This window comes from Cydia fagiglandana, chromosome 4 (assembly GCF_963556715.1).
Source record: "Cydia fagiglandana chromosome 4, ilCydFagi1.1, whole genome shotgun sequence".
NCBI lineage: Eukaryota > Metazoa > Arthropoda > Insecta > Lepidoptera > Tortricidae > Cydia > Cydia fagiglandana.
In genome coordinates this window covers 17,833,093-17,860,937 of record NC_085935.1, presented here as the reverse complement: position 1 = coordinate 17,860,937, position 27,845 = coordinate 17,833,093, and the positions used below count along the sequence as shown (strand labels likewise).

Here is a 27,845-nt window from a genome sequence, read left to right as displayed (position 1 = left end):
TTTAAGGTTAGGGTGATACGACTCATAGTTTCCAAAGATTTATGGGAATAACTTGGTAATCGCGTAAACTTTCCTAGGCATGCGGGTATTTTCCCAAAATGAAACTCGCTTAAATATTTCGTGGAACTATACAGAGGCTTCGATATAACTTTTTGGAACATCTCAATCCATCCAATAAAACAGCTTACATCAAATACATTGTACAATTTGTGCCTATTCCAGTAGAGGTGTTTATGCGGGAGATTGAGAATGTGTTGTTGTGCAGAAAAGAGGCGCAGCGCTGCTACTGCGGGGCCGACGCGTGCCGCGGGTGGATTGGCGCTGAACCCGACTCCGACGACGAAGATGAAGAGGTACAAGCTACACATATTCAATGTTTAGCGCCGAAACGATGTTCTTTTAGATTTATCTGTCGGCGGTGACTGGCTTGACGTAAAGATGTAGTGTAAGGAAAGAGGCGCAGCGCTGCTACTGTGGGGCCTACGCCTGCCGCGGGTGGATCCGCGCTGAACCCGGGCGAAGATGAAGAGGTATAACAGAGAGAGTTTTAACTGTATTAAACTCTTAAATGTCGTTTATACTTTGCCGCTGTCGGTAGGACAGAGAGTGTCTGTGTAAACGTCGCGGTTTATGCCATATCAACATGCCGGCAGGGGCAGAAGTTACAGTTCCATGATCGTATATAATGTCAGCGGCGACCGTTATTACGTATCTACAACCTCATTCAGTCTTTTATATTAAGCTAACAAGTTTTTAGAGAACGTCATATTTCAAATAAGCTATTATCTCCAGGAGGAGGAGGACGACGTGTCAACAACGAAGGTTCCGGAGGCGGTGTCGGTGGAGACGCCGGCCGCCGCGGCCTCGGCGCCGCGCGCGCGCCCGCGCCCGCGCCGCGCCCGCGGCTACAAGCCCAGCCAGGACCTGGTCCAGGACGCCGACGTGAGTTATACGTCACACCTCACTCACTAACTGCCGTACAATTAACAATCTCAATGACCACGACTGCTCTGACAAGAGTATCCGACTAAGAAGAAGAGATTGACTTGGCGTTATCTAGGTCGCAGGACTTGCAGGTCAAAGTTCCACTCGCATGGAAAAAGTAGCCGCCGTTTCGAACTTGTTACTTGTATGACCGATTGCGTTCGTTATGTTTCGATCTGTCAGTTTTACTACTTGTACTGAACAATACGTTAACATTTTCTAACCTATATATTTTTTTCTCAGATCGAAGAAGACCTGGAAGCGTTGCACCGCACCGGGGTGAAGAACCAGAGCCACACGCTGCGCCTGTCGCGTACAGTCGTCCGCGCAAAGACACGCCGCGCGCAGGTCGCTCTACTGCGGCTCCTACGCGACGCGGACCTGCCGTGTCGCCGCCTGTTCCTCGACTACCGCGGCCTGAGGCTGCTGGCGCCCTGGTGTACCGACGCTCCCATGGACTTCAGGTTAGTGTTGCTGAACCATTGTACGGTGGACAACAACAAGTCTACTGCGGCTCCTACGCGACGCGGACCTGCCGTGTCGCCGCCTGTTCCTCGACTACCGCGGCCTGAGGCTGCTGGCGCCCTGGTGTACCGACGCTCCCATGGACTTCAGGTTAGTGTTGCTGAACCATTGTACGGTGGACAACATCAAGTCTACTGCGGCTCCTACGCGACGCGGACCTGCCGTGTCGCCGCCTGTTCCTCGACTACCGCGGCCTGAGGCTGCTGGCGCCCTGGTGTACCGACGCTCCCATGGACTTCAGGTTAGTGTTGCTGAACCATTGTACGGTGGACAACAACAAGTCTACTGCGGCTCCTACGCGACGCGGACCTGCCGTGTCGCCGCCTGTTCCTCGACTACCGCGGCCTGAGGCTGCTGGCGCCCTGGTGTACCGACGCTCCCATGGACTTCAAGTTAGTGTTGCTGAACCATTGTACGGTGGACAACAACAAGTCTACTGCGGCTCCTACGCGACGCGGACCTGCCGTGTCGCCGCCTGTTCCTCGACTACCGCGGCCTGAGGCTGCTGGCGCCCTGGTGTACCGACGCTCCCATGGACTTCAGGTTAGTGTTGCTGAACCATTGTACGGTGGACAACAACAAGTCTACTGCGGCTCCTACGCGACGCGGACCTGCCTTGTCGCCGCCTGTTCCTCGACTACCGCGGCCTGAGGCTGCTGGCGCCCTGGTGTACCGACGCTCCCATGGACTTCAGGTTAGTGTTGCTGAACCATTGTACGGTGGACAACAACAAGTCTACTGCGGCTCCTACGCGACGCGGACCTGCCGTGTCGCCGCCTGTTCCTCGACTACCGCGGCCTGAGGCTGCTGGCGCCCTGGTGTACCGACGCTCCCATGGACTTCAGGTTAGTGTTGCTGAACCATTGTACGGTGGACAACAACAAGTCTACTGCGGCTCCTACGCGACGCGGACCTGCCGTGTCGCCGCCTGTTCCTCGACTACCGCGGCCTGAGGCTGCTGGCGCCCTGGTGTACCGACGCTCCCATGGACTTCAGGTTAGTGTTGCTGAACCATTGTACGGTGGACAACAACAAGTCTACTGCGGCTCCTACGCGACGCGGACCTGCCGTGTCGCCGCCTGTTCCTCGACTACCGCGGCCTGAGGCTGCTGGCGCCCTGGTGTACCGACGCTCCCATGGACTTCAGGTTAGTGTTGCTGAACCATTGTACGGTGGACAACAACAAGTCTACTGCGGCTCCTACGCGACGCGGACCTGCCGTGTCGCCGCCTGTTCCTCGACTACCGCGGCCTGAGGCTGCTGGCGCCCTGGTGTACCGACGCTCCCATGGACTTCAGGTTAGTGTTGCTGAACCATTGTACGGTAGACAACAACAAGTCTACTGCGGCTCCTACGCGACGCGGACCTGCCGTGTCGCCGCCTGTTCCTCGACTACCGCGGCCTGAGGCTGCTGGCGCCCTGGTGTACCGACGCTCCCATGGACTTCAGGTTAGTGTTGCTGAACCATTGTACGGTAGACAACAACAAGTCTACTGCGGCTCCTACGCGACGCGGACCTGCCGTGTCGCCGCCTGTTCCTCGACTACCGCGGCCTGAGGCTGCTGGCGCCCTGGTGTACAGACGCTCCCATGGACTTCAGGTTAGTGTTGCTGAACCATTGTACGGTGGACAACAACAAGTCTATTGCGGCTCCTACGCGACGCGGACCTGCCGTGTCGCCGCCTGTTCCTCGACTACCGCGGCCTGAGGCTGCTGGCGCCCTGGTGTACCGACGCTCCCATGGACTTCAGGTTAGTGTTGCTGAACCATTGTACGGTGGACAACAACAAGTCTATTGCGGCTCCTACGCGACGCGGACCTGCCGTGTCGCCGCCTGTTCCTCGACTACCGCGGCCTGAGGCTGCTGGCGCCCTGGTGTACCGACGCTCCCATGGACTTCAGGTTACTGTTGCTGAACCATTGTACGGTGGACAACAACAAGTCTATTGCGGCTCCTACGCGACGCGGACCTGCCGTGTCGCCGCCTGTTCCTCGACTACCGCGGCCTGAGGCTGCTGGCGCCCTGGTGTACCGACGCTCCCATGGACTTCAGGTTAGTGTTGCTGAACCATTGTACGGTGGACAACAACAAGTCTATTGCGGCTCCTACGCGACGCGGACCTGCCGTGTCGCCGCCTGTTCCTCGACTACCGCGGCCTGAGGCTGCTGGCGCCCTGGTGTACCGACGCTCCCATGGACTTCAGGTTAGTGTTGCTGAACCATTGTACGGTGGACAACAACAAGTCTATTGCGGCTCCTACGCGACGCGGACCTGCCGTGTCGCCGCCTGTTCCTCGACTACCGCGGCCTGAGGCTGCTGGCGCCCTGGTGTACCGACGCTCCCATGGACTTCAGGTTAGTGTTGCTGAACCATTGTACGGTGGACAACAACAAGTCTACTGCGGCTCCGACGCGACGCGGACCTGCCGTGTCGCCGCCTGTTCCTCGACTACCGCGGCCTGAGGCTGCTGGCGCCCTGGTGTACCGACGCTCCCATGGACTTCAGGTTAGTGTTGCTGAACCATTGTACGGTGGACAACAACAAGTCTACTGCGGCTCCTACGCGACGCGGACCTGCCGTGTCGCCGCCTGTTCCTCGACTACCGCGGCCTGAGGCTGCTGGCGCCCTGGTGTACCGACGCTCCCATGGACTTCAGGTTAGTGTTGCTGAACCATTGTACGGTGGACAACAACAAGTCTACTGCGGCTCCTACGCGACGCGGACCTGCCGTGTCGCCGCCTGTTCCTCGACTACCGCGGCCTGAGGCTGCTGGCGCCCTGGTGTACCGACGCTCCCATGGACTTCAGGTTAGTGTTGCTGAACCATTGTACGGTGGACAACAACAAGTCTACTGCGGCTCCTACGCGACGCGGACCTGCCGTGTCGCCGCCTGTTCCTCGACTACCGCGGCCTGAGGCTGCTGGCGCCCTGGTGTACCGACGCTCCCATGGACTTCAGGTTAGTGTTGCTGAACCATTGTACGGTGGACAACATCAAGTCTACTGCGGCTCCTACGCGACGCGGACCTGCCGTGTCGCCGCCTGTTCCTCGACTACCGCGGCCTGAGGCTGCTGGCGCCCTGGTGTACCGACGCTCCCATGGACTTCAGGTTAGTGTTGCTGAACCATTGTACGGTGGACAACAACAAGTCTACTGCGGCTCCTACGCGACGCGGACCTGCCGTGTCGCCGCCTGTTCCTCGACTACCGCGGCCTGAGGCTGCTGGCGCCCTGGTGTACCGACGCTCCCATGGACTTCAGGTTACTCTTGTTTTTTATCACTACCTACCAGTGAAAACCAACTTGTCAAAATGCTATTTTATTTTGATGCGGACTGTCAATCACTACACCTCATAAAACAAAGTCCCCCACCGCGTCTGTCTGTTTGTATGCTTGTTCGTGATAAACTCAAAAACTACTGAACGGATTTCATGATTTCAATTACCATATCGTGTTTATTTTATTTAGACTCGAGATGCTACAGACAGTGGATCGTCTGCCCATAACGAACAAGACCATGGTCTCTGAGAGCCGATTCTTCACCATCGTCGAGCGGTGGCTCAGCGACACTCCCACTCCTGATGTCTTCATTGATGAATCCACTGGTAAGGCAACTTACAAATAACTTTGGGGAAGGCAATGCCAATTTTATTATCTGTATTGCATTGTAGATTTTAGTATAAAAAACGTTACCGTAATCGCGAACGGCATCTACAATTGGGTAGGTAAAGTTTTTTGAAGATAGGCAAATTAAATTTTTTACCGATAGTATTTATTATAGCGATCACGGAAATGCAGCTCTTTTATTTTTATTTCATTTTATTGATTAAATATAATTTTTTAAATGATCGATATGACGTTTGTGAGATGGAATGGCAGATCCGAGTAATTAATTCCTTTGCCGTAGTAAATGGGACGAGATAGAAAAAAAATCGATGTCAACTGTCAGTGTCACTTAGCTCTCATTCCCGAAAAATAACGGACAAGCCTCATGTTACCTTGCGAATTGCTATTAATGTTATCATTGAGATTTTCGACGACCTCAGCACGACCCACGGACTTCTGATTCCCCACGACATCTGCGCGTATTTGGACAAAGATTGAATTTACTTTCGATAACTTGGCACTGCATAATAAAATTATTGGACAACGTTTTCTTCCCCACCCCTACACGACGGCCCCTACGCTGACCCTTGGACAGAGTTTTGCAAGAAAAATAAGCGAGTTCATACGAGATTGCGAGCAGATTCTACAAATTTGAAATTATTATCATAACAGTGATAAGCACAATGCCGTTGAATTAGAGGAGCAATGGCCGTACAGGAGTACGTATCCGTGAAATACATAGGTACATAAAACTTTCTTCACTTGTGTTTTGATTTTTATTATTAAATTGCCATGAGCTGTTAAGTTCGTAAACAAGAAATCGGTCTAATTTTTTCTAACAATTTCAACCATCTGTTAGTTTTGTGTGGTTATCCTCATTTTATGAATGTTGTTCTTATTTTCAGGTGGATGTAAACATTCATTGGCGGTATTATACTGATGGCTAATTAGAACCATTGAGCCATGACATACTTCCTTGCAGTGTTATTCGGCTAAGCCTCGAGCATCCTGTGAATCTGAAGGATATAATTATTTCCATAAAAAAGAGCAATCGAATTAGGACCAAGATATCCCGAGAATCTAAAGACATTTTATAAAAAATGCAATAAAATGAAAATGGGAGACTCTCTTATTTTAACAATGTTACAAGATCATGACAATGTTATGGTCTATACTTATTAAAATTTTAAAACCAACATGTCTTTATCTTTGACTTGAAAATGTACAAATGATTTGGGTTAAGTTTTATGAAATGCAACTTATGCTAAAAATCTATTATTATTATATGTCAAATTATCGTGAACTCGATGTTGCTTAAGGCGTATCCAGATTAGTCAATTTTTCGCCAATCTGATTAAATTGCCCGATCGAATCGGGACGTACGGACGCAAACGCCAATTTGGCTCGCCGAATTCAACCGCCGATAATGACCGATAAAATGAGGTGCGGACCCAAGAACACCAATTTGTGAGGCTAGTATTTTCGTTATGGGGCATTTTTTCAATTTAAATGGCTCTAATATCACCATAAATCTAAAATTGGAGATTGACGCCAATTTCATTTCTGATCAAATCGACCGATTTGATCAGTCCCGTCTGGATACCGCTTTAGCACCGCGAAAGGGCGCTGCGCGGTGCGCGCGGATTGACGCATGCGCATACCGTATGCTTAGTATCTATGGTAATATAATTTAATAAAATATGCAGATAAAAGGCGGCAAAGTTTATTCGTTGTGCAATACTCAATAAGTTACCGCTTGTTATTTTAATACTCGTAATAAACAAAATGAGTTCAAGTGACGAAAACGACCTGGAATAGACGGCACACCGCCTCATTTGAAAGCAGAAGCAAACTTAATAATGAATAACTAGCTTCCTGCTAACTCCAGGGACAAATACAACAGGACTTACGACATGCTCATGCTGTGGAAGGACACAAGAAGGACAGCCAAAACGCAAGAAACACCTACTCTGAAAGTGGTTTTTAGCGTATTTCTGTGACCAAGTGAAAACTAAAAAGCCATCTACATTTAATATAAACTAAGAATATGCGTTGTTTTTTTAATTGTATTCGCGTCACTTTACCCCTATTAAATACGCTTTACTACATTGAATTTGTTTTATTTCCTCACATAATTTGAGAATAGTGCTTACTATGTACACCTCAATGGAAGCAAAAATATAGTATTTTTGCGAGTTGATACACTTGCTACTTGTGTATAGTGGCAAATTTATTAAACCCGCAATCAACACTAATCAATATGTAAACAGGCCCCAACGTGAAGCACATTTACCCTACAGACATACTTATCCATATTGACCATATTTGAACCTCTCAACTCTCTTCAAGGGCACGCCACACAGCGTGATCCTATATACTGTTGTAATGTTAATGCTTAAGGATAATAATTTGTGGATTTATAAAATAAAACGAAACGGAATTTACTGGATTTATATTATATTATTTTGGATTTATATTATAAGTTTTCTAAAGTACAGTCGCCATCAGATATATTGGTGCAGCTAGGATGCTCATAAATATCTGAACACGCCTCTATTATCAGGGCGTGCGTGTTCAGATATTGTGAACACCTTGCCGAGCCCATATATAATAGCCAATAACGACCTAGTTATAAGACTTACAATCTTAATCATTATGTATGTATAATACAACAATCACGTTTATATAGTCCTCACAAACGTATAAGTTACCATTTTGGCCAATATATCTTCAAAGCTTGGCACCGAATCGCTGTTAAAGACTTTGGTGTGCTCAAATACGCTGAATTTGGAAAGTAACGTCTGTACTGTCTTGTAGACGGTACGACGCACTTTGAGTTCATCTCTGTAATATTCTATTTCCATTCGAACGTTTCCGGGATATTCTCCATCTATTGTGTTGATACTGAGATCCAAAATGACTCGTGTAGCAGTCCAAGAGTCGTGGTGAAGGCGTTAATGAAAATGTTCTCCAAGAAGCAGTGCCAAGTAGTCGAAAGCAATCGTTATCATTATCAAAATATCCGTGTTGAGCGTGCTAGGGGCGTTAAAAATACTTATTCTAGAAATCACACCGACATCCAATTACAAGAAAACACAAATGTTTCGTCCGACCATTATTTTCCAATTATTTGCAAGTTATTTTCCAAGAATGACACTGACAGTTGACATCGATTTTTTTTCTATCTCGTCCCATTTACTACGGCAAAGGAATTAATTACTCGAATCTGCCATTTCACCTCACAAACGTCATATCGATCATTTAAAAAATTATATTTAATCAATAAAATAATATAAAAATAAAAGAGCTGCATTTCCGTGATCGCTATAATGAATACTATTGGGAAAAAATATAATTTGCCTATCTTCAAAAAACTTTACCTACCCAATTGGCGTGACCGGCTGTTGATTTCGATACAAAGAAAGTATCATCATCAAGAGATTCGAGAGTGCCACCAACGTTTTGTTTTTACCGGTCTTCACCTTTTTTTGTACTCTGTATCTTTAGGTATTTAAATAACAGTAAACAAAATCTACCCTCAAATGGCTCCTTATGCGTTGAGGGACTTGAGGGTAGATGAAAACATTACAATGATCAAATAATAAAGTCTGGTAGTTCAGTGACTGATCCAGGCGGTTTTATAATTGGTCGGTTAACCAATAAATGTTATAAACTACCCGAAAATGTACAAATTTTTTGTTTACTTTTATTTAATTACCTAAAGGTTCAGACTATAGGTACATTTAGTAATTTAATTTCAAGTGGTTGTGTAGATTAGTGAATTAAAGAGATAATAATTGAAAGAATGTCTGCATATCACATACAATAGTAAAATATTTCTGATGTGGACCAGGGTTTCTTGTGCCCAATTTTCTTTTCTGCTTTTATAATCACATTTTCTGCTTACAGGTTTGCCAGTAGAACTTACCAACAAACCGCAAGACGACAGTACAGATGTCAGCTCAGTGTTGGAAAACTTGGAAAAAGTCAAAGATCTATGTAGTCAATTACTGGAAAGATGGTCCAGCCTAAAGGTATATCTTGCGGAAAATTTAACCTATTTTCTTGCCAATGTATCTAAAAAGATACATAACTTTTTACCTTATTTGTTTTCTTTTTGTACCTTTTTGCTGTATTGGGAGCAACCGACGTTTTTAAGTTACATTTTTTTTTCATTTGCTGGGTAAAAGGTAATCTCATAGATAAAGTATACTGTAAATGTGTAGCTGAAGTAAACATCCCTTATAAGTGTAAACCCTTAACTTGACAGCGGAACTAAATACATGTAAACTTTATTTGCAGGAGGCCTTCAAAATACCCAAAAAGGAGCGCATCCAACAAATGAAAGAGCACGAACGCCAAGCCAACGTCGAGCGACGCGCCGCAGACTCGAGCGGTTCCCGCGATCGCGACCGCGAGCGGCGGGACGAACGCGACCGCGACCGTGAGCGCGAACGCGACCGAGACCGCGAGAGGGACCGCGAGCGGGAACGTGAAAGAGAGAGGGATCGGTATGTATTATGATATAAATTAAAGAGTGTGTGCAAGCAAACGTGAAACGTGCCGCAGATTCCAGGGGTTCTTGCAAGCATGTATCTGAAAGTGAGGAAGATCGGTAGGTTTATTTTGTTTTCTTGATTTACAATTTACAATAAAAGTGTTCAATACATAAAAGAACATCATACTAAAATTTCTTGAGATTTAACTGAAACCACTTTTCCCTATGTTTGCTGCGGGGTCTTTTCATAGTTCACTGCTAGCTGCAGTAAGGTGCTAGCTATTAAAAAAGACAGAAAAGTTCGATTATATCGAAAACCACAAAACTTACTAGACCTATTAGCGCATTTTCTGGACCAGTCTAAGGTGCCCTGTCGGTGATTAGAAGGTTATCCATTAATTACTGGGCACCCTGTATACATTCAGTTCAGAATTCAGTTACTTTCTACTGCAAAAAATCAGTTTTGTAAAATCATTCAATCAATCAGTTTTGTTTATCATAAACGATATTATTTCAGGTATCGGGAACGAGAGCGTGACAGAGACAGGGAAAGGGATGAACGGGACCGAAGAAAAAGGAGAACCAGTCCCGACGCCAGGAGAAGTATAAGGTAACATCATGGTAACATAATTACATGTTGCCAACTTTACAATGCTATAGTTGGTTGGTTTAGGATGACTACTACTTTTGAAGCTTTTTAAACGGCTTCCATACTCAGCAGATTGATTAATTTTATGTGGGTTAAGGAGATACTTTTATCTACAGTGGAGCCTGCTTAAATATTCTATCCCGCCATCGTACACAGGGCGTTGCAACTCGTTATATATTTATTTTTTCACTGTTATTACGTTTTCTTGGTTAAGATGCGTGTTCTGCGGGTTTTACTGAATTTTGTAGGAATGGTTCTTACATTATTAATATATTTTTTTTGGTATACAAATTCCCCAATAAGTCAACCAAGGGAATGGATTCTAAAATGCTCAAAAATATTAAAATAACGGAGTTAATCATGTCGTAACAGGAGCAGCCGAGTGTTAGCCACAGTACCGCCAATGAGCAAAGAAGAACGGCGGCGAGCGTTCGCCGAAGCGGCCGCCGCGGCCGAGGACTCGCGCCGACAACGGGAACAGCACTATGCTCACTACTGGCCCGAGCAGGCCTTCCCTCAGGTAACCACTACACCACTAGATAGCCTTACAGTGCCGGTTTTATGTAAAGATGGGAGTGTTAAAGTAGCCGCAGGCCTTCCCTCAGGTTAGAGTTTATAGTTCTTTTTTTTAGCATTAGAAAGAACTTGCAAGAAGGTAAGCGATCTAGACATGTCTTTTAATTGAAAAACGCTTTTTAAAAACCAAAAACTATTACTTATGAAAGCAGAAGAATATAAATGATCGTATTAGATTCATAATTGTTACATATTTGCTGTGTCTTAATGTGTTTTTCAATTAAAAGACACATCAAGATTGTTTACCTTTTTTCTAATGCTAAAAAAAACGAGGTATAGGATTCAGGCAGAGGAGGATTACTTTGTGTATTTTTATTTGCCTAAAATTTGAAAATGGTATATTCGATTTTGAAGTAGTGTACCTACGAAGTAAAATGCAAAGATTCTAAATGTTTCTCTAAAATTATGCCGTGCAACTCATTTTTAGGTTCTTCATCGACTTGATATTACAGTATTTCTACAAACATACAACATAAAATAACATAATTGCAGATGTTCCCACCCGGAATGATGGGCGCACCGCCGAACATGCTCCCGGGCATGCCGCCGGGAATGCCCCCGGGGATGGGCGGGATGCCGCCGGGGATGCCCGGGATGGCCGGGATGGTCCCGGGCATGGACGTGCCCGCGGAGTGGCTGGGGCCGGCGGGCGAGTTTCAGGGCCCGCCCGGTTTCTGTCCGCCGTTCGGAGGCCCGCAGCAGTTCTGCATGCCGCAACCTAAGTAAGTTACATTACCTAGTGCAGGGGTTCCCAATCTATTTCAGTCCGCGGCGCAATTGCAAATTTAAAATTACGGGAGCGTCGTCCTGACCTAGCTAGGCTATTCAAAATAATTAGGTAACATGGTGAGGACGAATGCCCCACGGCGCCTCTTTGTCTACTGCGTCCCAGGGCGCCCTTTTGGGAACCCCTGACCTAGTGTTACGCACTGTTATGTTATGAATCCACTTACTTACTGCCGTGACGCAGCGACCCGAAGTGGATCTTGGCCTCTGACACTAAGGAACGCCATGCTTCTCTGTCTAGCGCCGTTTCTGTCCAATCGACCCTTGAATGAATCCACCCCTAAATTAATTTTGTACCAAGTAGAAACGTTTGCGAACGATGCTATTAAGCGTAAGTGGAAAAATTCACTGTCTTAGCTAGCTTGCTAGCCCAGTGCTCTGCCATCTGAACTACCTAGACCTTACCCCATACAGCTAATATTTCCACCATTTATGAACCTTAGCAAGGCCCTAGCGACATCTACCGTAAGAATACCGTATGATCCTCTCGGTACACTAAATGGCTGAGTAAGCCTAACATCAGCACATCCCCTCCCTTCCCTCGCCTCTACAGCGTTCCTAAGACATGAACCCAGTCAGTTCTTTACCGGCTTCCAAACACACCGCATCTTGCCAATTTAGTATCGTAGCCCTGGCCTTCAAGAACAACATGTTAATCTACTTTAAGCCATATTTTTTTTAATGGCCTTCGCATTTTTCATAATTCTATATATTAATATTGGTGGCAGCTTGAGGGATTTTCCGAAAAACCTAGACTGTGCGGTGAAAAGTGATAGTGAAGTGTAATTCCTGCAATTCAAAATTTGTAAAGTGGGCTAAATCGAAAACAATCTCGAGAAATAGGTTAAATCGTCAATTAATGGCCACCGGTTAATAACTGGCCACCTTATACTAAAAATTAATTCTGTTCACCTATAAATTGAATTAATTTTAGTATAAGGTTTCAATATCTGGCCGCCCTTCAATAACTAGCCACTTTATACTAATATGAATTCTATTTAAATGTGAATAGAATTCATTCATTTTTAGTATAACCTCTTGCGGGCAATGGAAGGCATAAGGAACAATGACAATCGAATTCGAATCAACGGTACTAGAAAATAGAGTTCAATTTGTTTTGTTTTCAAATCGAATGAAACAAAATAAAAGCAACTCTGTTCCATTTCATTAAGATTTAGATTTCATTGGAGGTAATTTGTACCAGTATTAGGATATAGGACAAAAAAAAAAGCGCTGGTGGCCTAGCGGTAAGAGCGTGCGACTTGCAATCCGGAGGTCGCGGGTTCAAACCCCGGCTCGTACCAATGAGGTTTTCGGAACTTATGTACGAAATATCATTTGATATTTACTAGTCGCTTTTCGGTGAAGGAAAACATCGTGAGGAAACCGGACTAATCCCAATAAGGCCTAGTTTCCCCTCTGGGTTGGAAGGTCAGATGGCAGTCGCTTTCGTAAAAACTAGTGCCTACGTCAAATCATGGGATTAGTTGTGAAGCGGACCCCAGGCTCCTATGTGAGCCGTGGCAAAATGCCGGGATAACGCGAGGAAGAAGAAGATTAGGACATAGGACATTGAACCCCAAGAGGATAAGGTGGCCAGTTATTAAACAGTGGCCAGTAATTGACAAATTACCCTGTGCTTCCTGTGTGTATGTAAGTTATTTTTAAACGCTTTGTTGACAATTAATAGAATTAACTTAAATTTATAAATATAAACACCTATAAACTAAATTATATAGTAAAACTATAAATAAATGCAGCGCAAATAGCGCAATACATTAATTTGTCAAAATAAATAAGATTAAAAAATCTAAAATAATCCACCCTGAATCGTACCTGGCTCAAAGGTCCCCATTTTCCCGCTGCGTTTCCCCGCTGACCTGCAATGGAAACCTGCTAACCAGATACGACCCAGAGCGAGGATCGCAGTCCCTCTCGCGCAAATGACGCCTTAATTCCTTAAGAGCCAACAGGAGTGGTCATATCTCCATACAAACGTACTCCTCGTTTTCCTCCGTGGTTTTTGAAGCTAGAGCAATGATTTTTAGTGTTCCGTACAAAACTTTGTTTCAACACAGATTAATATTGTCAATATCTGTGTCGGACCGTTTTGCTTTTTTTGATATTTTTGTTTTTTAAGGCGCTAGAGCCCTTCAAAAATGGCCAAAATGGCCTAATTGACTAAGCCGCAATGAGAGGCGTGGCATTCAAAACTGATATCAATTAGCCAAAAAAGCAAAACGGTCCGACACAGATAATTTCATAATCATTTAGATTTCCAAATTTGGTTACGATTGGTTAAGTTTTGGAGGAGGAAACAGAGGAGTACGAAACCGCGATTTTTGAGATTTTTACGCAGGATTTTTCGCCTTGTCCTTATCGCACTACTTTTAGGTGCCGCTTCCGCTAGCGAGACGGGTATATTTACCTAAAATATTTAAAACTCGGCTCCTGTTTCGTCTTAAAGAAAGCGCGAGCCTCTAACCCCCAAGGCCCTGCCGTCTCGATAGCCACCGGCACAAAGTCATACGAGGATTCCAGCGCGGAATACTTCGCGTGCTTAGTCCTAGCCGCGGACTACGCTGCTGAGCCAGCACAGCTTGTGGTTTTTAAACAGGAAGTCTGACCTCATTATTATGACTGTATAGCCCAACAACTTTGTATTTGACTCGGAGATTTGAGTGTCGCTACAAACAGCTTACATATGCAATAATGTCAGTAGGCCATTGCGTCGCACTCTCTCATTAAGCAAAATGTGAGACAAAATACACATTGGACCCAGACATTCGACAGATGGACTACCACTCTAATTGGAGTCCTGTTACTAATCCTACAAAATCGGGTATACGAGCATCGTACTACTATTATCTTACGGGATAGTTATGCTGCAACCAATAAGATGGACGGACCAGGACAAAGCTGCAGTGGATGGGTTGGCACAAGAATGTCCTAGAAAGGCGGCCAACAGAGAAAAATGGCGGCGTGTTGTGAAGCTCATCACCATCCACGACCAGACGACTACTCTGTTAAGAGTGAAACGACGAAAAAATATCCTATAAGTTCTACGAGCGTCCACGTGACCTTGCAAGTTCCTATGTTCCTGTGTTTTCTGAAATGGTATCTTCTTCTTCTCAGCATATTTGCGTCCACTGCTGAACATATGTCTCTTTCATGGATTTCCATGTTGTTCAACAACATGGAAATTTGTTCTGTATGCGGCGGTCCTGGAAAACCGTTTTCCATTCCTTCGTCTTCCCGGCTTCGAGGTCTCCAGAACAGTACTCCCTGCCCCATCGGTCGTCATCCCTGTGACAGATATGGCCGGCCCATTCCCACTTCAGTTGCGCAATTCTTTTGGCCGAATGGCATATTCATATGCTATTTTAATCCTGCTGAGTACTTTCTATTTTTACACGACTGTCCAAAAAAAGGAGTGTATTTTCAAAAGTGATCAATGCCATTCGTGGAAGTGTTTATGTGCGTCAATTATCAATTCATAACATTACTTATCTGGTGGCCCACGGTAACATAACACCGTCCGCCTACACGATGATTTTGCCCACTGTAAGTTACTTGGAAATAATTAGAGATAAAGATAAGATAAGATAATAGTTTATTGTATAACTGTGTACAAAGATGTTGACAATACTACAATTATGAACCAACAGTTTATCCATCACGGACGTACAATATAATTCTTATGACTATCCTACAGTGAACGCATATATTTAGTATGGAAACCGCCTTTAGGAACATTACCGTTCAAATTCTCGGGCCGAATTAGCACACATACACAATTACGCCTACATTCAAATAGGACGACGCGTTTACAGAGCCTGTAATCAAAGCTGGTAAACAAAATAAGAGTCATCTTTATTACTCTAATGGTACATAGCTAAGTGTGGATGAAATGCATATAATGTCAATAACTACCAATCAGCGACATTAATCCGCTAATAACCTTCTTGCTGTACGTACTGGCCGCTTAGAGTTCGCGGTTCATATTTGATTAGAATATGACTTGGACAGGGATAGGTTTATGCCATACAGTGAAGAACCAGTCAAATAATTCACGTATAATAATTTAATGCAGATTAAAAGATAACTAGTTAAAATGTTGTTATGACATGACAGACTAACTCAACATTAGTAAATATATATCATTGTTGTATAAATGTATTCCGCTATAATAAGTATTTTGTATATTTTATTATCTACCTGTATGGCAGTGCGAAGTCACGTTCAGGTATAGTCTGTCCGTTTTTCTAAGATCAAGTACGCCACAGTAAATGTATGGCGAACTTGATCTTAAAAATCGGACTGGCTATACAGTCTGCAAAATTTACATGGGTACAAGAATCGGGTCAAAAATATTTGAACAGGCGGAGTCACAATAAATCCCCACTTTCAGTTCAGAATATTTTATATGTATATAGCCGGTCAAGCAAGTTTGTCAGTAGAAAAAGGTGCAAAATGAAAATTTTGTATGGGACCACAGCCGTTCGCGCGGTGTACTTTCGTTTGGGCCAAATACTTTTCGCCAAATTTCACTTCCCAACAAACTTATCGCAATAGTTTCATTTCCCAAAGGAACCTTTAGCAAAGTGACACTTTGCATATAATTTATTTGGTCAAATAATCATTTGGCATGATTTTACTTTGTCAAATTGTATTAGGACAAAAACTTATTTACCAAACGTTTTTTATTGTCTAATATTATATTCCAAAAAGATGTTTGGTCAAAATTGTCACTTCGCAAATTTGACAAACAGGCATCTCTATTTAAAGTACTTTTTGTAATGCTAATATAGGTACGTTAAATTCTACGTAATTTGGGTGGGTTCGGTTAGGTTTGAACTGCGATCCTCACAAAACGGAACCGCTATCAGAAAAGTGGGTTAGATTAAGTTAGAATAGAACTGTGACCCTCACAGAATCGAAATGCTATTAGAAAAGTGGGTTAGGTTAGGTTAGAACTGCGGTCCTTACAGAAACGAAATACTATGTACTAGAAAAAGGTCATCAAAGTGGATTAATTAATTTAATAGAATAACGAGAAGTAAAGAATTTGCATGACATATTAAACTAAAATGTGGTTTACATATTGGTGGTTATTTAATATTTTTGGGTTACAATGATTACTTTGGTGTTATTTGCTTCAATAGAATAGCAAGATGTAACAAATTTGGTTATCATTTTACATTAAAATGGAGTTTAAATTTTAGTGATCATTTACTACATATTTTTGGCAGTAAGAATGTTTTTTTTTGACGTTACATTTTACTATGTATATGTAATGATCAATTAAATACCAGACAAATAAAATTCTGCAGCCTCCTCTCTATTGGTATGTAAATTATATGCCATGCAATATTTTGGGACATGTAAGTTATGCTTAATGATACATTTGACTAAATAATATTTGGGAAAATGAAACTTGTCTAAGTAATTATTTGCTAAACAATAACTTGCCAAAAAAGACTATTGCTAACTGAAAATTTGCGATAAGTTGTTTTGCCAAACATTTTTTTGGGAAATGATAATTTGGGAAACATAGTTTGGGATGTGATACTTTGGGAAACGTTTTTGGCCCATTCATTAGTAAACCCAAATGTATCATTAAGCATAACTTACATGTCCCAAAATATTACATGGCATACAATTAATTTACATAGGTACTAATAGAGAGGAGGCTGCGGAATTTGCTAAAGGTTTCTTTGGGAAATGAAACTATTGCGATAAGTTTGTTGGGAAGTGAAATTTGGCGAAACGTATTTGGCCCAAACGAAAGTACACCATTCTAGATATCTTGCCAGGCATCCACTCAATTTCATGTCTCTCTAATTGGACGCTTTTTTCCATAGTTCTCTGCGAATAGCATCTTGTGGGAATCTGAATGGAAAGTAATGTAAAATGGCAATACCAAATTTGATTATTAATTTGAAATAACTAGGTAGTATTTTTATAGCTCCATCTCATGAAATAAAAAAGGAAAATACAAATCTGTAAGAAGGAATTTATTTATAATTATATATAAAATACCTAAACCAAACACAAGTTAATAAAATAGTCTACTTCATTTGGCATAACACCATCCCTATTATCCTCGCAATTTAAAAAGTCGTATGTTGTTATGAAAGTCGTATGCAGTTGTTACGTTTTAGCTTAGCACGGTAGTATTGAAAACAAATCGTCATGTTTTTTCCAAATTTTACTGAAGTTATCTGTTTACTACAAGTGAAAAGTGATTCCACTGTCCTTGGTATGAACTAAAATAACTTCTGCAGCACTTCACGACACATGAATATATTTTTAATTACAAAAAACGTTGTTTTTATAAATCAATTTAGCCATTTGTCACTGACTGTCATCTCGGTCGCGTACTGAGATTGCCAATCGAGCAGTTTGTAAGTACCGCCTATCGCGGGGTAGTTTGCGTTGGGTCATAATTGAGCGGACAGAATACTTCCATGTATATCATTTCGCTGCTATCCTATAACTAGTAACATATTACACGCATCATACTCTATCATCATAATCGACAAACTCTTTAATGCTGTAGAAGACTATTAATAAGCCAATGTTTTAAAATAGTTTTAAATTGTTTTAAAAACAAGTTAGAACTATATGTATTTGTAATGTTGACAAAAAGTATTCCACTACGTCATCAATCATCATCTATTGTGAAATTTTTAAATTGTTATCCTATAAAACTGATGATTTTAAAACTAAACTTTTGCATGGAAACAGAAATTTGGCATGAACTTAATAATAATAATAAATTTGTATAATTTCTCAAAAATCAATATTATCTGTGGAATGTCAAAATAATTCTAGCATATACGAAAGTGATATTCAAGATACTGTTTTATTAGTATTACTTAATAAATGTACAGCATACTATAAAAAACATACAATTGATTTCTATAAATAGTATCAACTTAATCTAGTTTAAGTGTTAGAAAATATATTCTTCTTAAAATGGCCTTTGCGTTTTCCTTATAAAATATATAGAAACGAGAAAGTATATGTCCAGCTTGTAACACGAATAAGTCAATTATTATACGGTCAAAGTCTAAAATGGATTCTCGACTTCAGAACGAAGCTGCCTAATCTAAAGTGTAGTTCATCATTTTCACACATTTGCGTTCATAATATGAATATCACTTTTTTGGGTACCGTACTCATGCGCCATCTATTGAAAGTGATATTATGACGCAAAACTTCTTAAGGCTCCTACACACTATACGGGCGGCCCGGCCGGCGGGCATGCCGCCAACAAGTCCGGCGGGTATTTTAAACTTAGCTTATACGTGGTATGTGTATGGACTTTAGAAACTTATTCCTCGAAAAAAAAAAAGAACGCAAAATGAAATTATGTTGAAATATCTGTGATTTTGCCCATGTGCTTTAGCGAATACATTTTTTATGTTAAAAGCGGCATACGGGTGCTCGAGTCACCTACTGGGAAGAGGTAATCATCCACGGTTATATGTACCTAACACCACATGCTTCCATTAGAGAGTTCTTTTGGCTTTGCGTTAAACACACTATAACAAAACCCTTACCATGTCAGAGGCGATTTGCAAGCATTATGCGACAGTTCAATCATGACATATACATGGTGTGTCTGACCATGGGGGGCATGGGGCTTTAAATCCAGGGCTTGATTTTACTCGCTAAACTGAGCATCTTTTACTATGGGCCCAACCCTAAAATCGGGGAAAAAATTTTGGCTTTTCCATAGAAAACGTCGACATGTGATCAGCCAAAATGTATGAAAAAGTAAAAAAAAATTCGGGATTTCGGGGTTGGTGCCATAGTAAAAGTAGCTCAGTTTAGTGAGTAGAATCGAGCCCTGGGTTTAAAGTCCCATAGTCAGACACACACTGTATTCAAAGACATTTTCGATTGTATTTTCGAACAGTCAGTCCGGTCCGGATAAGGGTTAATACGCATTTGTGTTTCTATCAATGTTGTTAGTTTGAATTGTGATAAATTATTTATAGTGAACCATTTATTTTTCAGTATAATGGGGATGGGCGGGTATGGGATGCCCGGGTTCATGTTCGGGCAGCAGATGCCGCCTAACGCCTTCCCGGCCACACCGCAAGCTGAACCCATGATGCCAGTGAGTCAAATTAATTATGCAAGCGTTAATTTTTTTTCTTTTATTTAGGCTATAACCCCTATTCATAAACGTTTACTAAAGTTGACAAGCCGATAATAATCGTTTGTCCCTTTTCATCATACCAATACGTCGGAAAGGGACAAACGATTATTATTGGCTTGTCAACTTTAGTAAACGTTTATGAATAAGGGGGTTAGTATGTCCCACTGCTGGGCAAAGGCCTCCCTTCTTTCCCGCCACTTGGCTCTGTCTAATGCACACTCCCAAGCTATAAATTAAATGTTCACAATTTTCATAGACAACGAAATAGAGGGATTTTTTAAGTTCTAGCTTTTTCGGCGAGCAGAATGTGTAGACATACTGAACACCGCCAACATCGAGAATAAAATCAATCGTCTCATAAAAGAGAAATACGACCGTCCTATAAAAAATACGAAATCATTCTTATTGATCAATAAGAATGATTTGGTATTCCGTATCGTAGGAAAGGCATTCAGTATGATTTACGTAATCACCTCCGATTAGGTAAATCAACAAAGAACGAGCTTCGCGAGGAAATCGCCTCGAAAATTAGCTGTTTGTGCAGATTTACCCTATGTACTGCCTGCAATACTATTCGCTTAGCACCTTTGTAATATCTACACTTTTCTCTGTTGTACTTTGGCCGCGCTTACGTTGGCTTAAGAGTTGCATTTCGCTCGGTGTTTCCTCGTGAATTAGGTCGTCCTTTGTAGACCTGCCGGATATGATCAAAAGATAAGGAAAGACAATGATGTGAATACTTATCAGCAGGCAGCCGAGCAGCCGCCTGAGGAGGTGATCCTGCCGTCGCACTGGCGCTCGGCGCTGGACGCGCGCGGGCGCACCTACTACTACCACGTGAAGCTGCGCCAGCCGCAGTGGCTGCCGCCGCCGCCGCCCACAACCAACGGAGGTATACTATAGTAGTTTATGTGACTGCTACATAATGAAACACTCGTGTGATACTATTATGAAACTCATTTCATTCGTTTCATAAACCCACACTCGTATTTTAATGCCTAATTATGTACAGTTACATACACTGCTTTATCTACACACATATTATAAACTTTCTATGATATATTCACTAACTTCATACTACAGCCGACTTTGCTCTCTGGCGGAACTCGCGGATATGAGATGGCGTCTCCGAAATATCTTTATTGCACATTTTACACGAAACATTTGTTATAGTTCCTTTAAAAACAACAAAACAAATTATTTATTACTTATAAACTAATTAAAAGATAAACTTACTGTAGTCTGTACGTCAAATGGCGGCAAATGAAAACTTTTTCACGCACGTCACGCATCCGTAGTTTTTTTTTTAAATTCAGAGACAAACTAGAGTCGGGGTCGATTACCATATCGTCCGATACCAACTTACATGCGAGATTTGTCAGTACTGTATACAATTGTCATTTGATTTCGAATAAAACGTCATCTCAACTGATATTAGAATAGGGGTCGAATCAAATTGCTTTTTTTCAGAGATGTTCGAAATTTGAAATGCATTACCAAATCGATTTTGATTTAGTAATGAAGCTATTACCACATTTTCACAGATAAGAAATTTGCTGTAACAAAATAGTTTATCGTAATGTGGGCCATTATTTACGAATTTTGAAGGCATCATAGACAGTTTATGATATGTGTGTAGATAAAAATATATACTTGTCTATAAAATCTTGTTTTAATAAAAATGGGGTTGGCCGGTCGAAGTATTAAGCAGATGGCGCCATCATAGCTTGCCCTGTCAATCCCTATAATTGTGTCAATTTTTTTAATGCCCTGGATGCACAGCTCTTTAAGTCAAATCTCATAGAAAAAGGGGCACGCTATGATGGCGCCATCTATGCAAACCTTTGACAGTTGCCAACCCCATTGTCTTGGGCGGGATCGTCTAAAATAAAAGTATGTATGTATATACATACGTAACATACATTTACATACGTAAATACTTTATTGCACATAAAACAGGTTAAATTACAATGAAACAAAATATATATAATGTACAAAGGCCATTTAAGGCCAACTTATCCCTATAAGGGATCTCTGCCAGTCAACCTTTGAGCAATTGAAAGTATATTAAAACAAGCATGATAGACAAACGAACACTGTACAAAAAACTATGTAAAAGTGTATACTTAATTGAGAATATTGGTCAAAATCCGTAAGTTTCTTTATATTTAACACATTCAGGGCCAAGAACCCGACTGTACACTGTTCGTAGCGACTACGCGCTCCATACGGCAAAGATGTGGCTACGCGGTACGAGCGTAACCCGTAGCACTTAGTGGCAATGATGTGTTGCAACCCGCATATTTGCCCGAAGACGACGAGAATTGTCTGTTAGTAGTTTTATCCAAGAACGAAACATAAATAACGAAAGTCTGAACGGACCACTTAAAGTTTCAAAAACTCTCGAATTGTATTTAAATTTGCTAATGTAGAACAAATATTAACATTAAATGTATTGGCAGACGATAGTTCGTCAGAGGAAGAAGCCGAGATACCCGCCGACGCGCCGGCCGTGAGGCGACCAGGCAAGGTGGTCGAGGGAGTCAACGGTATCATTTATGAAGGTACACTTTTTATAGGCATTGTTACAGCAAACCTTATGGACCGCGAGCCACGAACAGATTTCCATGACCAATCGCCTCCAGGGCGATAACTCGTATTGGTTGGTGGTCATGGACGTCAGCTGGCGCTCCGTTGGTGGGTTGAGGAATGGCAGCCACCGAAACGTGTAAAAAATAAAATAAATTTTGTCATCGCCTCCCGTTTGATACTTTGTCAGATGATAGTTTAGATGCTATCAGGAATTTAAAAAATCGCTATGACGGACGATATCTGCTGCTAGCCTGCGGTCTATTAGTCAACCCGCATATTTTGTCAGACTTTTCGTTGAGGCTCTATAATATGAAATGAACTCGGAACAGTCGGAACAATATTAAGTATATAACGCTTGAAAGTAGAACAAAAGAATTACCAGGCAGCGCACTCGCTATAGAAGGTACTCCAGTAGACGATCTTCGTAACGGATGGAAATATGATTGATGCCTAAAATGACATGAGATTTGTTTATATATTGCAGTGGTTAAAGAGAATCCTCACAACGGCTTGATTCCCGACCACGCGCTAGTGAGTGTTAAACCGAGGAAGCGGCGCCCGGGGCTGGTCTCTGAGCGGCCCATCAGTGTAAGTACCTATTTTACTTTTTATTTCACAGGATAATTACAGAATACACTACGTGAAAGTTACGTTATCACAGCTACTTGACAAAGTCCATATAAGTGAAACATTTGAAAAACTATAACCAAACTACAGATTATTTTACATAGGAACTTCATATTTTTTGGATGCACCTAGTTTTGTACAAAACTACTCATCATCATCTTCCTCGCGCCGTCCCGGCTTTCTGCCACGGCTCATCGAAGCCTGGGGTCCGCTTGGCAACTAATCCCAAGAATTGGCGTAGGCATTAGTTTTCGCGAAAGCGACTGCCATGTGACATTCCAACCCAGAGGGTAAACAAAACTGTTTGATAAACACAAAGGCCGTAATCACAGAATAAGTAATAGTACTAGCGTACAGAAAGGAAACTTCCTACAAAATCGAAGTTTCATGCCGCCCTATCCCTTTCGACTATTTAGGGTTGTCAAAATTAGAAAGCCATCTTATCTGTGGTCGTGCACGCAAAGGGACGTCAAGTTGTGTCAACTTGCTCGGAGCAATGCGGAGCCGAACGAAGCCGAGTTTGCCCGAAGTCAGGAGTTTCGCACCCCTGCCGTAATGAAAATTGTTTGGTTCGTTTGACAGCCTCGAACGGAAGAGGACAAGCTAGCTGGGCGACTAGAGGTGAAGCGCTACAAGCAGACAAAAGAGAAGCTCCGGCGGCGCCGCGAGAAGCTGCTGCACAAGGTGCGCCAGCTGGCGCAGCGCTCCAGGAAACCCAACGTCGACGAACTCAAGGTATGAGCCAAAACGAACAACAACATGCCGGCATCCCACCGGCAGATAGATGGCGCTGATCGCCGCGATCGCTATCCTAGGAAACTAGAGTATAAAGCTCTGGTTTCCTAGGATAGCGGTGCCGTCATATGGCGGCTCTCTCCATACAAATACTACGACATCCATATTTAGTATGGACATGGCCGCTATATGACGGCACCGCTATTCTAGGAAAACCGATCTTAAGTCGCGTTCAGTTGTATGATGGCCGTGTCGTACAGCTGCGTTCGTGACCCGCAAATGGTCTCACCGGAAGACCAGCGCTGACTTTTGGGTTAGCATTATGCTGAGGCGGGACCATTTCGTGGTAAACTATTTTTTTATGTTTAACTTTTTTTGTTATTATGTTTGTTATAGTGTAGTGTAAGTACGTTATAGTTTATCACGAATAAATGCGATGAAAAAAAAAATACTACATCGCGTTGTAAACAATGATTGCTACGTAATCAGATCGGAAGCTTTTTAACGATCAATTTAAAGTTAAAAAGCTTGCGAAAACCTTGATTTTCGAGCACCTACATTAAAGGGTGGCAACTTGCCCTTTGGCATAAAGAACCTTGACAAATAGTAATCGTTTTTTCTTTGCTAATAGTTACGGGTCTGCGGTCTGCGGCCTGACATTTCCGTCATTCGTCTTACTTTTTGTCACAGTATGAATATCATATATGATATGGACACTGTCGCTGTTCGATATAGCAGACCTATCAGTCTTTTTTTATCAGATTGCGTAAAAAGCAATATGCTATAAAAAATATGTTTACACAATTTATTTTCTTGTTTCTCCCAGATCGTGGACCTCGCCGAATCCGACTCAGACTCCGAAGCCTCAGTTGAAGAGACCGAGCCAGCGCCGGTACCGGTACCGGTGGCGGTGGTCGAGCCCGAACCCGTACCGGTTCCATCTCCCCCCGTCGACGCCGAGGAAGCCGCGAGGAAACTGAAGGAACAGTTCCGGAGTAGCATGGCCAGGGTTATGGTGCACCATCTTAACCCGTACCGGCACTCGGACGCGCCCGCTGGTCGAATCACTTGCACGGCTGACTTCAAACATCTGGCTAGAAAGGTAAGCTTGATTCATCTTTCCCTGTCGAAAAGTAAGAGCTGGTTAGACGGCGCGCGAACTCGCATGCGATTTTAGTTACATTGCGGACTGTCGGTTACATCCAATTCAACCGACCGATCAAAAACCGCAATGTAATGAAACTCGCATGCGAGTTCTCACATCGTCTAAATGAGCTCTACGCTTACTTTATTCCTCTCTTTCGATATCATTTTTTAGCAGGAAACTCACTAAAGTCAGTGCTGAAAGATGGGTCTTCTGCACCCTTTCTCTCTCTCTCTCTCTTTCTCTCTCTTCAACAAGTCCATCGGTGGATTTAGTGATAACTGGCGATACTGTTCTAGCAATTTAAAGTTCAATGACATGACAAGATATAATTTCTGTGGTAGATTTTAAATTAGTATAATTTCAACAAAGCTTGTGTAGTTTTGGATTGCGCTTTCTAAGGTATTCCAAATTGCGCCTATACATTTTTGTATAATTATGAAATGAGTTTATGTAATGGTAGAGATAGTTCGGAAGTAAGTCGGTAATAGATACAATTCGTGAAAGTTGTACAATTGACTATTCACAAATGAACGAAACATAACCTACGCGCGCTACGCGGCAGCGCCAACAGTTTCCTAGCCACGGTAGCAGACAGGATAGATGGCGCTTTTTGGAAGTACTGGAGTAGCATGCGTGCTTATAATAGTTAAAATACATAACATACATAGATAGTCACTAACATAGGTTAAGAGTAATAATACCAATAAGCTATATTATGGAAACTTAATTTCTGAAATAAATAATTATTTTATTTTATTTTTAATAACCTAAAATTCCTTCTATCCCCAGCTAACCCACTTCGTGATGCTAAAAGAGCTCAAGCACTGCCGGTCCGTGGACGAGCTGGTGGTGACGGACTCGGTGCGCTCCAAGGCCAAGGAGTTCGTGCGCAAGTACATGGCCAAGTTCGGCAAGGTGTACCGCCGCCCCGCCGAGGAGGCCGACTAGCGGCAAGGGGGCGCCGAGCCCCGGGAATAAACCGGACTACTATGAGTGCGGTACTGTAACTTGCCTAGACTTTGCCATTGAGCGTAGCCATGATTTGGGGACTTCTTTAGTGTAAAAAACCCGTGAGCGGTGTATTAAGCCTCGTCTCGATATCGCGCGGCAAACAATCGAGCCAATGCTCGCGCGGCAGCCGCGCGCAATGGATACCGGGCCGCCGCGCGCCAACTCGATCATTGGCGCGCGAGCCACGCGCCGCGCGACGCACCATTTACAGACGTGTCTCGATATCGCGCTTTTGGACGCGCGTCAATGGAGTGTTCGCGCGCAATTGGGACGGATCTGTATATATTTCAGTTGGCTCGCGCGGCCGCAGACATGGATAATGAGAAGTGTCGTGCTTTAATTAAATTATACGGCACTAAACAGTTTCTATGGAACAGTAAATGTAATGATTATCGCAACAGATCATTAAGAAGTGATGAATGGAATTTAAAAATTCGTAATCTGCTGATGTCATTTTTGAACATTCTTACTGTATCGTCGGATCGCTACAGGTTTGCCGCGGTCGAACAATGCTCGCGCGGGCGCCGCGCGATATCGAGACACGCCTTTAGGCTTAAATGCCAAGAAGTTCGTTAAGTACGTGGTAATGTTTGGCATGGTATATTCTCTCTAGGTCACCCTGCTGATATAAGGCAGATTTGCACTTTGCGGGGTGCAATCCCCAGGTGTAAACCAGTGTATACTAAGATTAAACTGCACTTTTGAGATTTGCTCTATAGCAACAAATTCTGTCAGAGGTGTCAAACATAACGGTTACAATTCTTGTTGAACCCAAGTGAGCCTTTTGTTGATGATAACTGAAATACGACTGGTGCGGAACAAAGTTAAGCGAAAAATGTTTGTGAAAGGAAACTGGTGTGATGTTGTGTAAATCGGTATTAGAAGACTGGACTGGAAAGATAAATGTTACTCCAATACTTAGTAAAGATAATGAACTAATGTAACTATTCGAGACTTGAAATGAGTTTAATTTTGACATACGGAACAATAAGCTGATCATTTTTACTGATAACTCTACACAGTTGAACTTTTAGCGTTAAGTGTCATTCTATGGAACTGGCTATGTAAAAAAACCGCCATATTAAAATTGTCTCTGAATGTCAATTTACTAGTGTCTTTTGTTTACATAGTTAGCAAGTTCCGTAGAATGACACTCTAGTGCAGCGGTCGGTCGGCAAGCTGCGGCCCGCGGGCCGTATGCAGCTCGTGAAACTGTCACTTGCGGCCCGAGTGCGGCCTTGGCTATTTTGTATGTAATAATGACAAACGACAATGTCTCATAAAGTCATAAATATTAACAAAGTACGGCCCGCGTCGCCTCCGTTTCTTCTCTCTTCTCACTCTCTGCTAAAAGGTTGCCGACCGCTGCTCTAGTGGGACAAGAATTCGTGGCGTTATGAAAACATATTAATACTGACAGCAACATTCTTAATCAATTATCGTTTGACCTTATGTCTTTGGTATGAAGTTTACAATAGTATTCCTCGGATTATTCAATGTTTAGCTAAAATTTTCTGACTCCATGAACTTTTGTTTGACTTCGCGCATAGTTCATAATAAAAAAACGTTATGATTCTCCAGTGGCGATTTTAGTGCGAAAATGCTTATCACTGATGTATTAGTTATTTTTAAACGAAAACTATGTAAAAAGATTAATCAGATTAGTCAGATTAGTCAGATTCTGACTTATATTAGGTAAAATAAAAATGTATGATTTTTTCTCATGGCTGCATATTTGATGCATGTTTGAACTGATTTAAATCCAAATTACGTCTTTTATTCTTAAGAATTTTGAATATACATCGCGAAATTATAATGATTTTTACGATAGTTCCTAATTGTAAATTGTGAAAGTTTTACACTGTTCGATCTGCTATAAAAATAATGAATAATACTAATTTTATATTATTTTAATATTCTAGCGGACAGTGTACAA

General features: G+C 42.6%; 1 protein-coding gene across 1 annotated transcript in view; it reads left to right on the top strand.

The window, feature by feature from the left end:
- LOC134664019 (probable histone-lysine N-methyltransferase CG1716) overlaps nucleotides 1-25,914 on the top strand; it is a 32,054-nt gene extending 6,140 nt beyond the window's left edge. The window contains exons 5-21 of the mRNA XM_063520583.1: nucleotides 266-353; nucleotides 793-942; nucleotides 1,228-1,448; nucleotides 4,978-5,114; nucleotides 9,025-9,149; nucleotides 9,418-9,626; nucleotides 10,131-10,223; nucleotides 10,635-10,782; nucleotides 11,331-11,560; nucleotides 19,063-19,098; nucleotides 19,653-19,755; nucleotides 20,545-20,689; nucleotides 22,260-22,361; nucleotides 22,874-22,977; nucleotides 23,599-23,751; nucleotides 24,578-24,853; nucleotides 25,688-25,914. Coding sequence (XP_063376653.1) covers nucleotides 266-353; nucleotides 793-942; nucleotides 1,228-1,448; nucleotides 4,978-5,114; nucleotides 9,025-9,149; nucleotides 9,418-9,626; nucleotides 10,131-10,223; nucleotides 10,635-10,782; nucleotides 11,331-11,560; nucleotides 19,063-19,098; nucleotides 19,653-19,755; nucleotides 20,545-20,689; nucleotides 22,260-22,361; nucleotides 22,874-22,977; nucleotides 23,599-23,751; nucleotides 24,578-24,853; nucleotides 25,688-25,846 — 2,479 coding nt within the window. The 3' untranslated portion in view covers nucleotides 25,847-25,914. The remainder of the gene's footprint in view (nucleotides 1-265; nucleotides 354-792; nucleotides 943-1,227; nucleotides 1,449-4,977; nucleotides 5,115-9,024; nucleotides 9,150-9,417; nucleotides 9,627-10,130; nucleotides 10,224-10,634; nucleotides 10,783-11,330; nucleotides 11,561-19,062; nucleotides 19,099-19,652; nucleotides 19,756-20,544; nucleotides 20,690-22,259; nucleotides 22,362-22,873; nucleotides 22,978-23,598; nucleotides 23,752-24,577; nucleotides 24,854-25,687) is intronic.
- The last annotated feature ends 1,931 nt before the right edge of the window (nucleotides 25,915-27,845 follow it).